The sequence below is a fragment of the Haliotis rubra genome, unplaced genomic scaffold (genome assembly GCF_003918875.1).
Source record: "Haliotis rubra isolate DU_JTF1 unplaced genomic scaffold, ASM391887v1 Scf4, whole genome shotgun sequence".
Lineage (NCBI taxonomy): Eukaryota > Metazoa > Mollusca > Gastropoda > Lepetellida > Haliotidae > Haliotis > Haliotis rubra.
The window spans coordinates 4,196,344-4,208,982 of record NW_025767079.1 but is presented as its reverse complement, the minus strand read 5'-3'; the positions used below and the strand labels follow the sequence as shown (position 1 = coordinate 4,208,982).

At 36.0% G+C, this 12,639-nt stretch overlaps 1 protein-coding gene across 5 annotated transcripts in view; it reads right to left on the bottom strand.

Moving 5' to 3' along the window:
* Nucleotides 1-3,365: 3,365 nt before the first annotated feature.
* The window catches only part of LOC124287109 (myosin-11-like), a 67,542-nt gene continuing 58,268 nt past the window's right edge, over nucleotides 3,366-12,639 (bottom strand). For all 5 annotated transcript variants that reach the window (XM_046723592.1, XM_046723591.1, XM_046723588.1 and 2 more), the window contains 2 exons: nucleotides 8,832-9,012; nucleotides 3,366-5,930 (listed from right to left, as the gene is read on the bottom strand). In XM_046723592.1, the coding sequence (XP_046579548.1) occupies nucleotides 5,679-5,930; nucleotides 8,832-9,012 (433 nt within the window). In that variant the 3' untranslated portion in view covers nucleotides 3,366-5,678. The remainder of the gene's footprint in view (nucleotides 5,931-8,831; nucleotides 9,013-12,639) is intronic.

The window sequence follows — 12,639 nt, the reverse complement described above, 5'->3', positions numbered from 1 at the left end:
ACTAATCTCATCAACCTGTTTCCATAATCTCTTGTTAGTCCAAACGGAATGGTTTATTGACTATAAATACAAAACCCACCACCCCATAGGAATAATGACTCAAGCCATTCTATAAAATATATGTTTAATTTTTATGATTTTGTAAAAGATACATATGGCAAATTACAAGACACAAATTGGAATGTACATATCATACTAGTCCCTGGTACAATCTAGTGTTCTGGCTAGTGGTACATGATATTTTGATGAAATGCATGGAAAAGTGTCACCTTTTAATTGTACCTGTATTTACGTAATTAATACACTACCCAACTCTCCATAAGAAAACTAATATGTTTCACAATATATGTACACAAATAAATGTTTCGGTTGACCACAGATCCTTGGAGTATCATGATGAAATGTTGAAGTCAAAAGAACTAATTTCTAGGGTTGCAATGATACACACAAACAGCATGTCTGTTCATAGGAAAACATTTTCCACAGAATGGAAAGCAAAAGTTAATGTTATTTTCTAAGGGCTGGGAAAGTGTTAACGCTAAAAACTGAAAATATACAGAAATTTGCGAAATATGTTTCTATTTTTAACTAAAAGCTTCAAAATTATCATTATTAAAGATCTATAAACCCAAATAGTGAAGTTCACAGACAACATGAACGTATTAATTTTGAATTTGGTCAAAGGGGGAGATAACTCTTTGATATCTCCTTCACAAACACATAAAATGGGCACATTGAAAGTTTAGAGGGCTCAAAATTTAAGGGTTTTTTACCAGCATTCCGTCAATGTGATGTTGAATAGGTAAATAATGTTTTGCCATAAACAAAATATGAATCCTTTATGTGTCAAATGCCTGTAGCAGATGACAAATCCTGAAATATGTGATTCATCACAGCCAAATAAGTCAAGTAAGGGGTCAAAATGATTCCTGAATATTATCGGAAGCTTACGTCAGAACCGATCATAGACATTAAGATGATAATTAAAATAGGAGCATGATAATAACATATTTTCAAAGTAATAAAGTGTATTTCTAACATGTGGACTATCAAATGATATCAGAAAGTGCACTTTCTGAATGACCTGTCATAAGATTTTATCCAAAGGAATATTAACATCACCAGTTGTACTAGGAAGTCCAAGCCTCTGCAATTTGTCAGGAATGAAATGAAATCATGGAATATATATCTAAAACAAACCAATGTAAGTGTACACATAAAATACCAAACAAACATATCACAGATCTGAGACAAAATGTTATGAGTCAAAACTGAAAAATCATTCATGCTTCAAAACTCTCAACCATCGGAGCAGGAACACCATTGAAAACATATATAATTTTGACTTCAGGACATATAATCCTATTTGATGTAAGGGGGACCCTTCCAGAGTTGTTTAACTTGCCAAATATATATATATAATAAAAAAAATTGTGCTTCTTTCGCATTTCCTAGTTTGCTTTTTTATCGAATGTTTATTTCAAAAGCAACTTCTAGGAAATTCATCCAATCAACACTGACGATGACGCATGGATGTTTGAATTTGTAACATCCGACATTTGTAACATTTGTATCCGACATCATGTCATCACAATGATACAGCCCCTGAGAACCATTATTACTTAGCCTATACAATACTGGGTGCCGTTGTACAAAGCGATCTTAGCACTAAGGTGGCCGTAACTCCCATACTTTAACATGGACTTGAGGTAGCCTTAGCGCTAAGATTGTTTTGTACAACGGCACCCAGAGAACTACTGGGATATTGCTTGTTCAGACTTTGATACAACTTTCTGTGAAACAACATGTCCGACAGCTGGATCCTGTTTGTACTGGACAACGAAATATATGCATAAAAAACATTCCAACACTCTCATAGATTTTAAAGAACATGACCATATACAAATTCAACCACATAGACTGGAACTCTGTACCAATAATTTCAATTACCTATTGTATAACAGCTGATGCAAGTTAGAGACAATTTTTCCAGTATCCATACACATATCACTGACAGTCATGAACTGTCCCTAATTTTCCCCACCAATCAGAGAGATATATCCTACAGTTCTCAGACACATCTGCCGAAATCCTGATGGTGAAGGATGTCCGGTGGTTTTCTCAGACACATCTGCCAAAATCTTGATGGGTGAAAGATGTGCAACTGCTTTCTTCGGACACACCTGCCGAAATCCTGTTGGATGAAGGATGTGCAATTGCTTTTCTTAGATACATTCGCTGAAATCCTGATGCTGGTAGTATATGCACTCTCTATGGTCAGACACACCTGCCGAAATCCTGATGGGTCAGGAATGAATATCTGGTTTCTCTGGTTCCATTTGCCAAATCCAGATGGCTGAAAGAACACAACTGCTTTTCTCAGACACATCTGTCAAAATCCAAATGGACGAATGATGTGCACGTTTTTTCTCGAACACCATCTGCCGAATACAGATGGTGAAATGTGCACACCTGTTTTCCTCAACCAACATCTCACCACCACCTCCTGAAATCCCAATGGGTGCAGGATGTGACACAATGTTTCTCAGCCACTATCTGCCGAATCCAGACTTGTAAGGACGGCAACAGATTTTCTCACACACATCTGCTGAAATCCAAATGCATGAAGGATGTGCACAGGGTTTTCTCAATCACCATCTGCCGAATACAGATGGTGAAATATGCACACCTGCTTTTCTCACCCAACATCTAAGGCACCACCTCCTGAAATCCCAGTCACCATCTGCCAACTCCAGACTGGTGAAGGATGCACTCGTCCTTTTTTCAGACAGCTTACACATCAGTCTGTGTCAGGTATTAAACGAAATGCAATCACACAAAAACAAACATGTTTACATTTCTGTTTATCTTATTCAGTCCATTCCAACCAATTTTTCATCTAGGGATGACACTCCTGTAATTACCGAAAAAATGAACAAGTTCCAGGAAAAAACTAATATCATGTAAGAAAACATCCCTCCTTTAGACTTCTCCCAAATATTAATGATCAAAATCTTACTGATCACGAAAAGGACACACAGAGATTGCCAGAAAAGGAAACAAATTTGATGTTATAGAAAGAAGCTTGTTTCCTGGTTTTGTTGACCAGATCTATACAAATATACAACATGTCACCCACATTGAAATACAACAGTGCTGCCCGATTTCATATAATTACAACCACTCTCCACATCTGACATCCAGTCGCATCACATGAAAACATTCAAGAAAATAGTAGATCCAACATTGTACAAACGGACGGATAGGTGTTTGAATATATTGTGTACATGAGACAATTATCAGAATATTCAGCTCCAGATAACAGTGACTTTATAGCAAAGGATATGAAACTGGGCAAAACAAAACAATATAATAAATTAACTGGATATATAAATAACAACATTTTGCTGAATTCGACCAAATAAGCACCTCATGGATCAGGGAATCGTTGTAAGTGAGGGGGGACTGAAGTGGTAAAATGGGGTCATAGAAAAATAACAACAAAAGAAGGAGGTTGCCAAAACGGGTGACAGGGGGAGGTGAGAAAATGAAAGTTATATATTTTTTTTAAAACAAGTTACAAATTTGAACATTATTCAGGAACTGGTCTCTAATCACAGTCCAATCACTTTTTGCATCTGAGGAAAATCCCATACAAACAAATATGTAAATTAGCATTAATTTTGAATGTGTGTGATGCATAGAGCCTGAACATAAAGAATGTTGTCTGGCAACATGCAATAAACCAATGTCAGTTGTACCCCAAACCATACATCCTAAGATTCATTGACATAAACACATCAGCTGTGCAGTTAATTTTTGTTGGGAAAACTATACAGAATTCAAAAAAGAATAGTTCCATGGCCTGACCTTCTAGTGAATAATAAACAAATTGGGTTGTATACTCCTCAGGGCTTTGAAAATGAAAATGGCATGCACGCTGATCCTCTGAGCAGGCTAACAACTTGCTGTGCACTTGGAGCATGATATTTAGGATGGACGAACGCCACACAAATGAACTATTCTTATTATAAAGCAAAGCAAGAATGGGCATCACACATGTAGAGAATCAAACTTCTTATTTGAATATTCAATCAAAACTGCAAGAACTAGGCCCCCCACACAGCGGCACTCATTGGGTCGAATACAGCACGTGCAAAGTTTCATGACTGCAATCACAGACAATTTGGTTTTCATACAAGTCTGGAATCAATCACCATGATAATGGACGGTTTTGTCTGGACAGGATATAGGATAATAATTGTCACATTATAATGTGAGACTGACATAAAAACATAGGTAATCAGATTTCATAAAGTATTCGAAAACTTTGAAGGAGTTTTAATGGTTTTCCTTCAAAATTAAACATAAATCATCCATGTTGAGAATGTCAGTTAAATATATACAAACAATATCACTTGCCATAGCTGGTTTCCAAATTTTGTTAAACCTTGTCCGCTAGGTCCGACAACCAGGGATCATAATCTGGTAAATTGGTATATTTAGACACAGCTAAGGGACACAACTCTTCACAGGCAATGACAAGCATGCCACTAAACACACAGGTATTTTACAGTAATAACAAAGATGGACAGTTATTACAAGTATATCACAATTTACTGGAGTGTTATGAATAGAAGAAACATTTCTTCCCCCAAACCAAGATTAAGACAGGGGCAAATATAGACAGTTTACATAAATTACAAAAATAAAACAAACTGGTATTTTTCAAAAACATTCAAACAGGAATGATGCATGATAAACCAGCACATGAGAGTAACTGGTGGAATAAAACAATGTGAAATTGACTTCGTACCATTTAACAAAGTAGATGTACAAAAATATGTATTTTCTCATAAGCTGCTGCTATGGTGGGACTAATATCATCGTTGTTGCTTCATGTTTCTACTTTCATTCCATAAGAGCAACTTCATAATGAGGTAAGTGACACATTCATTGTAGCATTTAATAAAACATAAAATTCACCAAAGCAACCTGTATTCAATATGGTAATGATATTTGTTACCGTTTTTGTACATAATTGTTGTGGTTAAATTTGGGTTGGCATGAAAACATTGTTATCAAGTAAATTATACCACACTAATCTGTACATACTGGAAATGGTTCAGCACAAAAGACCTTTACACCTGACTTCATATTTACAAAGTATCTTACAGTTTGGTGCAGTCGCTCTCCTGTACTTGAAGGTATAGGCAGATCGACGGAAGATCTTCAGACAATACTTTCAAATACATGTAGTTCATCGGTGACTCTTAGTCAGCAGAGGTCAAACTTCTGATATATATAGCTTTGAAAAGGCCATAACCATTACCCAGAAATTGACGATCATAACCTTTACCTTGGTATTGTTTAATGAAGGTCACAACCTTCACCTTGACATTGTTTAATCAAGGTCACAACCTTCACCTTGACATTGTTCAAGATCACAACCTTCACCTTGACATTGTTCAATCAAGGCCACAACCTTCACCTTGACATTGTTCAATCAAGGTTACACCCTCCATTTTGACATTGCTGAATCAAGATCACAACCACAACCTTGACATTCTTCAATCAGGTCATTTTTTTATGTCAGGTCAAAATCTTCCCCTCGACAATGTTTAATCAAGGCCACAGTCTGCAATTCCACGTCAATACTGTTTCTCAACATTGCAAAATTAAGCTTCATACTCCTCTTCCCCCTCAAATGACTTTTCACTATCATTGTCCTGCCTGGAGTACAGATTGAGCATGCCACCAGGATAGGCTCTGTTGAGATAGCCATTAATATGCGAGGGTGAAGTTCGGATCGTCAGCATGGCATCTGACAGATGTTCTTGGTCCCAGCTTGAGTTTACACTGTTCCCGATTCCACTTGTTCTCCTTGTGAAACTCCCTGGTGGCTCAATCGAAGTGTAAGCTTGTGCAACCTATGGGGAGATAACTCAGATTAATTCCAGCTTAATTCAAGATCACACTACATCATATATGAATTATAATATGCATACAATAACAAAAATGGAAAATGTTTCAAGCTTTAAAGATTGAACTAAATAGTTCCCAAAAAATATATCTGACTTCACAAGTTATACAGGAACAGTATATATATATTTATAGGATAAATTTGAGCATGTTTCCATACTTGAACTGTTCCAAATAGAAGATAGGCTCGCAGAAGTAGCCATCAATATTATATGCATGATATGCTGTGTACAATAAGGTTCATCAATACTGGATCTGGATGTTACTGTTGTGGCACCAACATTTTAAAACAACACTGACAAAATCCACTTGTACGGGATGCACTTTTGTTTGTTTGTTGTTTGTTGTTGCCAAACAATCCAGTGATCAACAGCATGATCATCAATCTACGCAACTGGTATACAATGACATGTCAGTGAACCTGAAAGAATCCTGTTAGTCGCCTCCTATGACAAACACGGGTTGCTGAAGACCAGTTTTAACCGGTTTTCACGGGTGTAAGCCGATTGAATCAGGTTGTAATTTAATTTAATTCGTAAAATAAAGAAAAATATACAAAAAGAGATGTGTTTCTGTGATAAGATGGAAGTGGGACGGACACACATAAAATATGAATCGAACATATTGTGGAAAGATGGTTTAGAAACTGCGAAAAGACTTTGTGAAAAGATAACATTGTGCACCTATCCATGAAATCAAAATCAACTTGGCACATCATGCGCACATATCATCCTTGAATACAGACTATTTTTGCTTGTCTTAAGATTGAAAAGAACTGTAGTGATTTAACAAGATTAAATTTGCCTGTTTTTTTTACTGACTTTCACAGGATTTGAAAAATTGAAATTCTGATCATCTTAAACATATATCAGTCCTTACGTTTATTGTTGCCATATTCGCAACAAACAGTGTATCTTAAGGCTTCACATTTTGGTAACCATAGCCCGCGTTTAAAATTCCCGCCCGCCCGACCGTCCGGAACGGTCTATTTTCATCTTGGACGGTCAAATTTCAAAAGTAGCCTGTCCGGTGGTCTGGTAGATATTTTTACCCCTAAGTGTAAATATTTCCTAATATCAGACAGGTTCTCGTGTCGTCAGTTATTATGGTATTATGGTATTATGAAAATTATGTTAAACTACATACGATTGGACAGTTCATGTTACGATAACCAATCATAACACATGTACTTTCAGTGTATCTGGACTGGTAATTTTTTAAAGTTACTAGTCCGGCTGTCTGGCTTGGAATTTTGGGAGTTTTAAACACTGCCATACCCCATACACTAACCCCTGGTGAATCCCTGGAAACCCCATTCCTGTGGTTCTTCAAGACCAAATTACCAGCCCTTGATTTGGTTCTTTCATGGAGTTCCATGTGGCTGATTTTTATGCTTATCATTACAACATTCCTAGAAAATCGGAATGGAACTAACGACCTTGGTTCATAATCAGGGAAAATCTCAGACCAGAACCCACTACCAGCGAATCCTGTCAGCAAAGGGAAGTAACTTTGCACAGTGTAACATCCCAACCACTAGGCTGAGAGTGCCTCTGATTTTCAGAGGTAATAATAAATACATAGGGTGTGAGAAAATGGATTTAAAAACTGGATTCAGTGTTGCTGAAATGATTTGTATATACTGTGAAAAATATATACATAAATGACCCCTGCAGGTCAGAAAGGTGGAAAAGGAGATTGACACTGGGCAGTTACAAACCTGACCACTGCATCACTGAATGAAGGAAAGAAGTAAATACCCTTAGCAATTCATCAAAACTATTCTAATATAAATACAATCACTATACTTTATGAATTTTTTTTTTTTAAATAGATCTATAAAAATCACATCATGATAAAACAACTTTAAATGGAGATGATAAACGAACATCTAGAAATTGATGACATACTCAAAGAATAAATTTATCAGCATAAAGAATACATCATTAAATCATTGGTGTAAAATGTGGGTGCAAAACGTGCAGCAACAGTGCATTGTCATCATAATTCCATTGTGCGCGTCATTCAAAACAAATGCATCTGGTTAGTCGAACTTTAACACAATTGAAACAGTTAACAAACTTTGTTGCACTCATTTCTCACTATTCAAAAATTGAGGTAGCCATGGTAACCATGGTAACGGGGTGATACTCCTCTAAAATAAGTGTAGTCAATATCGTCATAGTCCTAAAAAACAGACATGGTTAGGTTATTCCTTGCATTTTTTTGCTATATGCTTCTGACATCAAAATTATCAAATCAAAATTTGAATTAGCCCTACAGAGATATGTATTCCTTGTTCACATAGCTCAAAGGGTGTGGGGAACACTTCATTAAATATTCATCTTTATCTCCACTGAAGGCAAAGAAAAGGTTTTCATTTCAAGTAAAATTAAATATGCATTTTTTTCAGCTTTTGAGGCATTGCCCACAATCATAATTTCATTCTGACCATTCTTTTGTGAGTTTGACTCATGGTTTATCGATATCTTGTTTCCACCAATTTTTTTTAACAGTTCAGAAGATATGAATATCGTTTATGAATTTAACTTATATTCCACTTTTTTAAAATTCTGGGTCAGTGGATGTATAAATGAAAAAATAAAACAATTGCCTCTGGTCTGCCTGTAAATGTTCAAATGTCCATTTGGGCAACCAAGAGATAATCACTTTATCTAAAACCGCCAAAAACTAGAAAACTATCCTCTTTGCCACTTACTCAAATAAATTTTACAACATGTAAAGGATACAAATGAACAGTAATTTTATCATATTATATCTAATGTATTTTCAACTTTATCTTGAAAAATATATTATAAAACTTTTCTCTTAAATAGTCATGAACTCACATTTCGATCCTTGCCTAGGCGCAGATCTTTGACAAGCCTATCTAAACTGTGTTTCTGTTGAGAAAGAGTGTCGACATGGTCCTGAAGTCTTGAAGTCTCCTCCTCTAAGAATTTGGTACGCACTTGTAACATTGAGAGGGAGCGAGTTCGATCGCGGACTGTCTCTTCCACCTCCGTCATCCTGTAAATAGTCAAGTGACCTGCATGTGGCAGTAAAGATCTGTCCTCCATCACATGCAGAAAGGGAGGTAACTCCCGAATATGCTAAGAAGGGAAGTAACTCTCATGTGTATGAACATTGCATTGTAAATTATTACAAAATTAGAAAAACGATTTGGGAAGGAGATAGGTTTTGTAAATATCGTTGTGGGGTAAGAGAGTATGGTTTGTGATGCTGCTTTTAGCAACACTCCAGCAATATCACTGTGGTAAATATCCTTGAAGATTGATGCGTAAAAAATATTTCCTTCAAAGAAACCTGTCTTCAAAAATGTATTGTGCACAGGTCAAAACTGCTTCTTCTCTTTCATGAATAGTGTGGTGTGTGTGCATGCTGAAGAGTCATATTCATTAGAAACACATTAACTATTTCTCTACTTCAGAGATTTAAAATGAAATATTCTCCTGTCATTAATGAATTGAACAAAAAAACAAACAAATTCACTCAAAGGATGTCATACTTCATATGAGAGACTGTTTTCTTCCAAAATTACAGACTAAAAGTGTTTTTTTGTTTTTTTCTACCAACAAAATGTTTTTTTAATGGGGCTCATTGAAAATTTACTAATTTCAGAATATGGGGTATGTTATTGTGAATCTTGAAAATTACTTTTGGTTAAAAATCGTATAGAAGGAAACAATAAAACAATCCTGTATGGGTACAAAGTCATTTATATTAAAACATAGGATCATCTACTTAAAGCACAATAAACAGCACTTAATGGAGAAAAATGGTCAGGTCTTAAAGTGTAATTTATAATTATATACAACACAAAACAAGTTAAGGAAGACCCATAATTGGATCTGTCTGTTGGGACATGTCCCTTAACTATTTTGACAAGTATATTTCAAATAATTGTTGCAAGAACGGATGTGTTGAGTTGAAATTGTGTTACCAAATGTTCAGGAATTTACTAACTTTATTCTTTCAACAACAAAGCACTCTACAGTATTACCCATCACCATCTAAAGACGCCATAACGCAGACGGAGAGATTCTCCATCATACACAAACAAAAATCCTGGCTCGTAACACGTCACAAAAATTAATTTGAAACAAAACAATCAATAGCTATTATTTTGATGTAAACACCTACTGTGAGAAAGAGTGGAGGCCTGAGTGAAATGGGCTTTATTTCCTACTCAGCCTGTGATGTGTCTGGACAAAGCAAACTAGTGGTTGATAGAGTGAGCACACATTCGTGTGGTCAGTGACTCAAGAATTGACCATTGTGACGACCTTGGATAACTTTTTGGGGTGGCATTTTAGAAGTTGGGAAGTACAATATCTAGAACAAAGTTCTTTTATTTCGTGAGTGTGACGTTTCGATGCAGATTCAAGCTGAGTGCGACCTTTCGATACAGACAAGCTTGACAACGGTACAAGAATCTGTATCGAAACGTCGCACTAACAAAATAAAAGAAGTTGTTAACCATGAAGTTTGCTCGATGTATTGTGACCGTGGATCCCTATTAAGTTACCTCACAAGTCAAATTCGGAAACTTGTCAACAAGACTGAGGGCACAAGAACAGTGAATGGGTGGGTTGAGGAAAATACAATGTCCCCCAAGGCTACGGAATGAGTATGTTTGGTTTTTGAACAGCACTAGGCTACCCTATCGACCCTCACAGCCTTCAAACATTCCGACAAATCTGGGATTCAAACAAAATGGGACATTAAGGAAACTTATTTCAGTAATTCTAAATTCAAATATCGAGAAAGAAGGCTTGCTGTGTGTGTGTCTTCTCTCTGAGCTGTGGGCAATGGCTAGTTTTGTGTTGTAAGCTGTGCAAGATGGAATATATATAGCATGGATGAATGGGTCTGTATATGGGTCTGTATATGGTTATATATGGGGCCTGTTATATATGGGTGTGGGTCATATAGTGACCATGAGATATAAGTTGTTCACTACTCACGAGGGGGACATGGGTTGATGTACCCTCGATGTTTGTTTATGAACATAAACAAACATCGAGGGTACATCAACCCATGGGCCCCGAGGGACCAGTGAACAACGTATTTATCTTACCGAACACCTTAATGTTAATTTTGAATTGTTTGAAGCATGGGTACAAATCTTTTTGTAGCCATAGCTAGATTTTGCTGACAAGAAAAACAGATTTAGAGTTATCTCCCTTCCATCGATTTGCATTCGCAAAACATCGGTAATTTCCGTACATCATTACGTGATTCAATGTTATTCGAGATAACAAAAATACTACCACGAAGTACCAAATGAGTTGCCATTGACAGCGGGGTACATTGAAATGTTACTCGCTTGTAAATAATTGAAGAGCACTCAGCCAATCAGAAAGCGACATTTATGTGTGAGGTAAGATGAAATAGATATATGTAACAGTATAGATGTCGTGTATGTATCAAAAGCTAGAAATACATTATTGAGGCAATACGTGAGTGTTTGTTTGGGTTTAACACAGTTTGTGAGTTATATCACTGCGTGTCAGATTAAATATGGAGGTAGACCCTGAGTGATGCAGTCAGGTCTCAGATGTTAACACATCGATGAAACCCATGGATTTGACCTTGGGTGATGAGATACACAACAATATTACAGAGTACCAATTTATTCCACTGAAAGGGTTGGGGAGTCTTGTAAATTAGTTTATACTGAGTGAAATATAATTATTTTGGTAGTTGTTGAAAATATATTGAAAAGGTGAAGTCACCACTGAATAAAACATTTGGAGTAGAACCAGCAACAAAGTTTTTAAAAAAACAAATGCATGAACATGTGATCAAAATATGAACTGTGCTATTTAAATTTGAAAATCTTCAACATGAGGAAATGTTCCACAGAGGCTCAGCTATCAGAAAGAGGCAGGTTTCAACTTTCTTTCTTTAGGGGTTCAAGTTTATGGAGAAGTCATGGTTTTAAATTAAGTTAAATAAAGAATACAATTCATTGCTTGTCAATAGCAATCAGTTACAGGTACTGTATGAAACATCTGGACTTTATGGACAACACATTGGCCTCAGTTGAAGATCAACAAACCACATGGCACACACAACACTCTTGTCTAGGTTTTCCTAAGTTGCTTTCATTTGTGTCAAATCATGAACTTTGTATAGCAGAAAGAATCTATTAGTTCTAAAAAGTCCACATTTTTATCAGAAAAACAACAACCCCTAACCATTCACATATTATCTGTAACAATCTGTTTTTGATATTTGCTAATGTGTTAACTTTTGAAGAACTCCTTAAATATTCATAAAAATAATGAATGTTTTCTGTGATACGATGACAAATATAACAATTTTTTTTTTTTTTAAATAAAGGAAAAAGCATTAATGTTTTCAGGCTCATAAAACACAAAATTCTAAAATAATCAATTAATTTAACAACAAATACAAACAAATTTTTGCTCGGTGTTAGGTGATCTACAGCAACACAGTACAACACAGTGAAAGCATGCAAGAAGCAAGAAAGAAATCAGAAAGTTTCACATACCTTAAACAAAATGGCATTTGAGTCGGAGAAGGCGACAAAGAAGAGAGGTACAAGATGAACAAATGGTGGAGAGTGTCAAACAATGATGGTCTCAGTGATAAACATCTACAAACAGG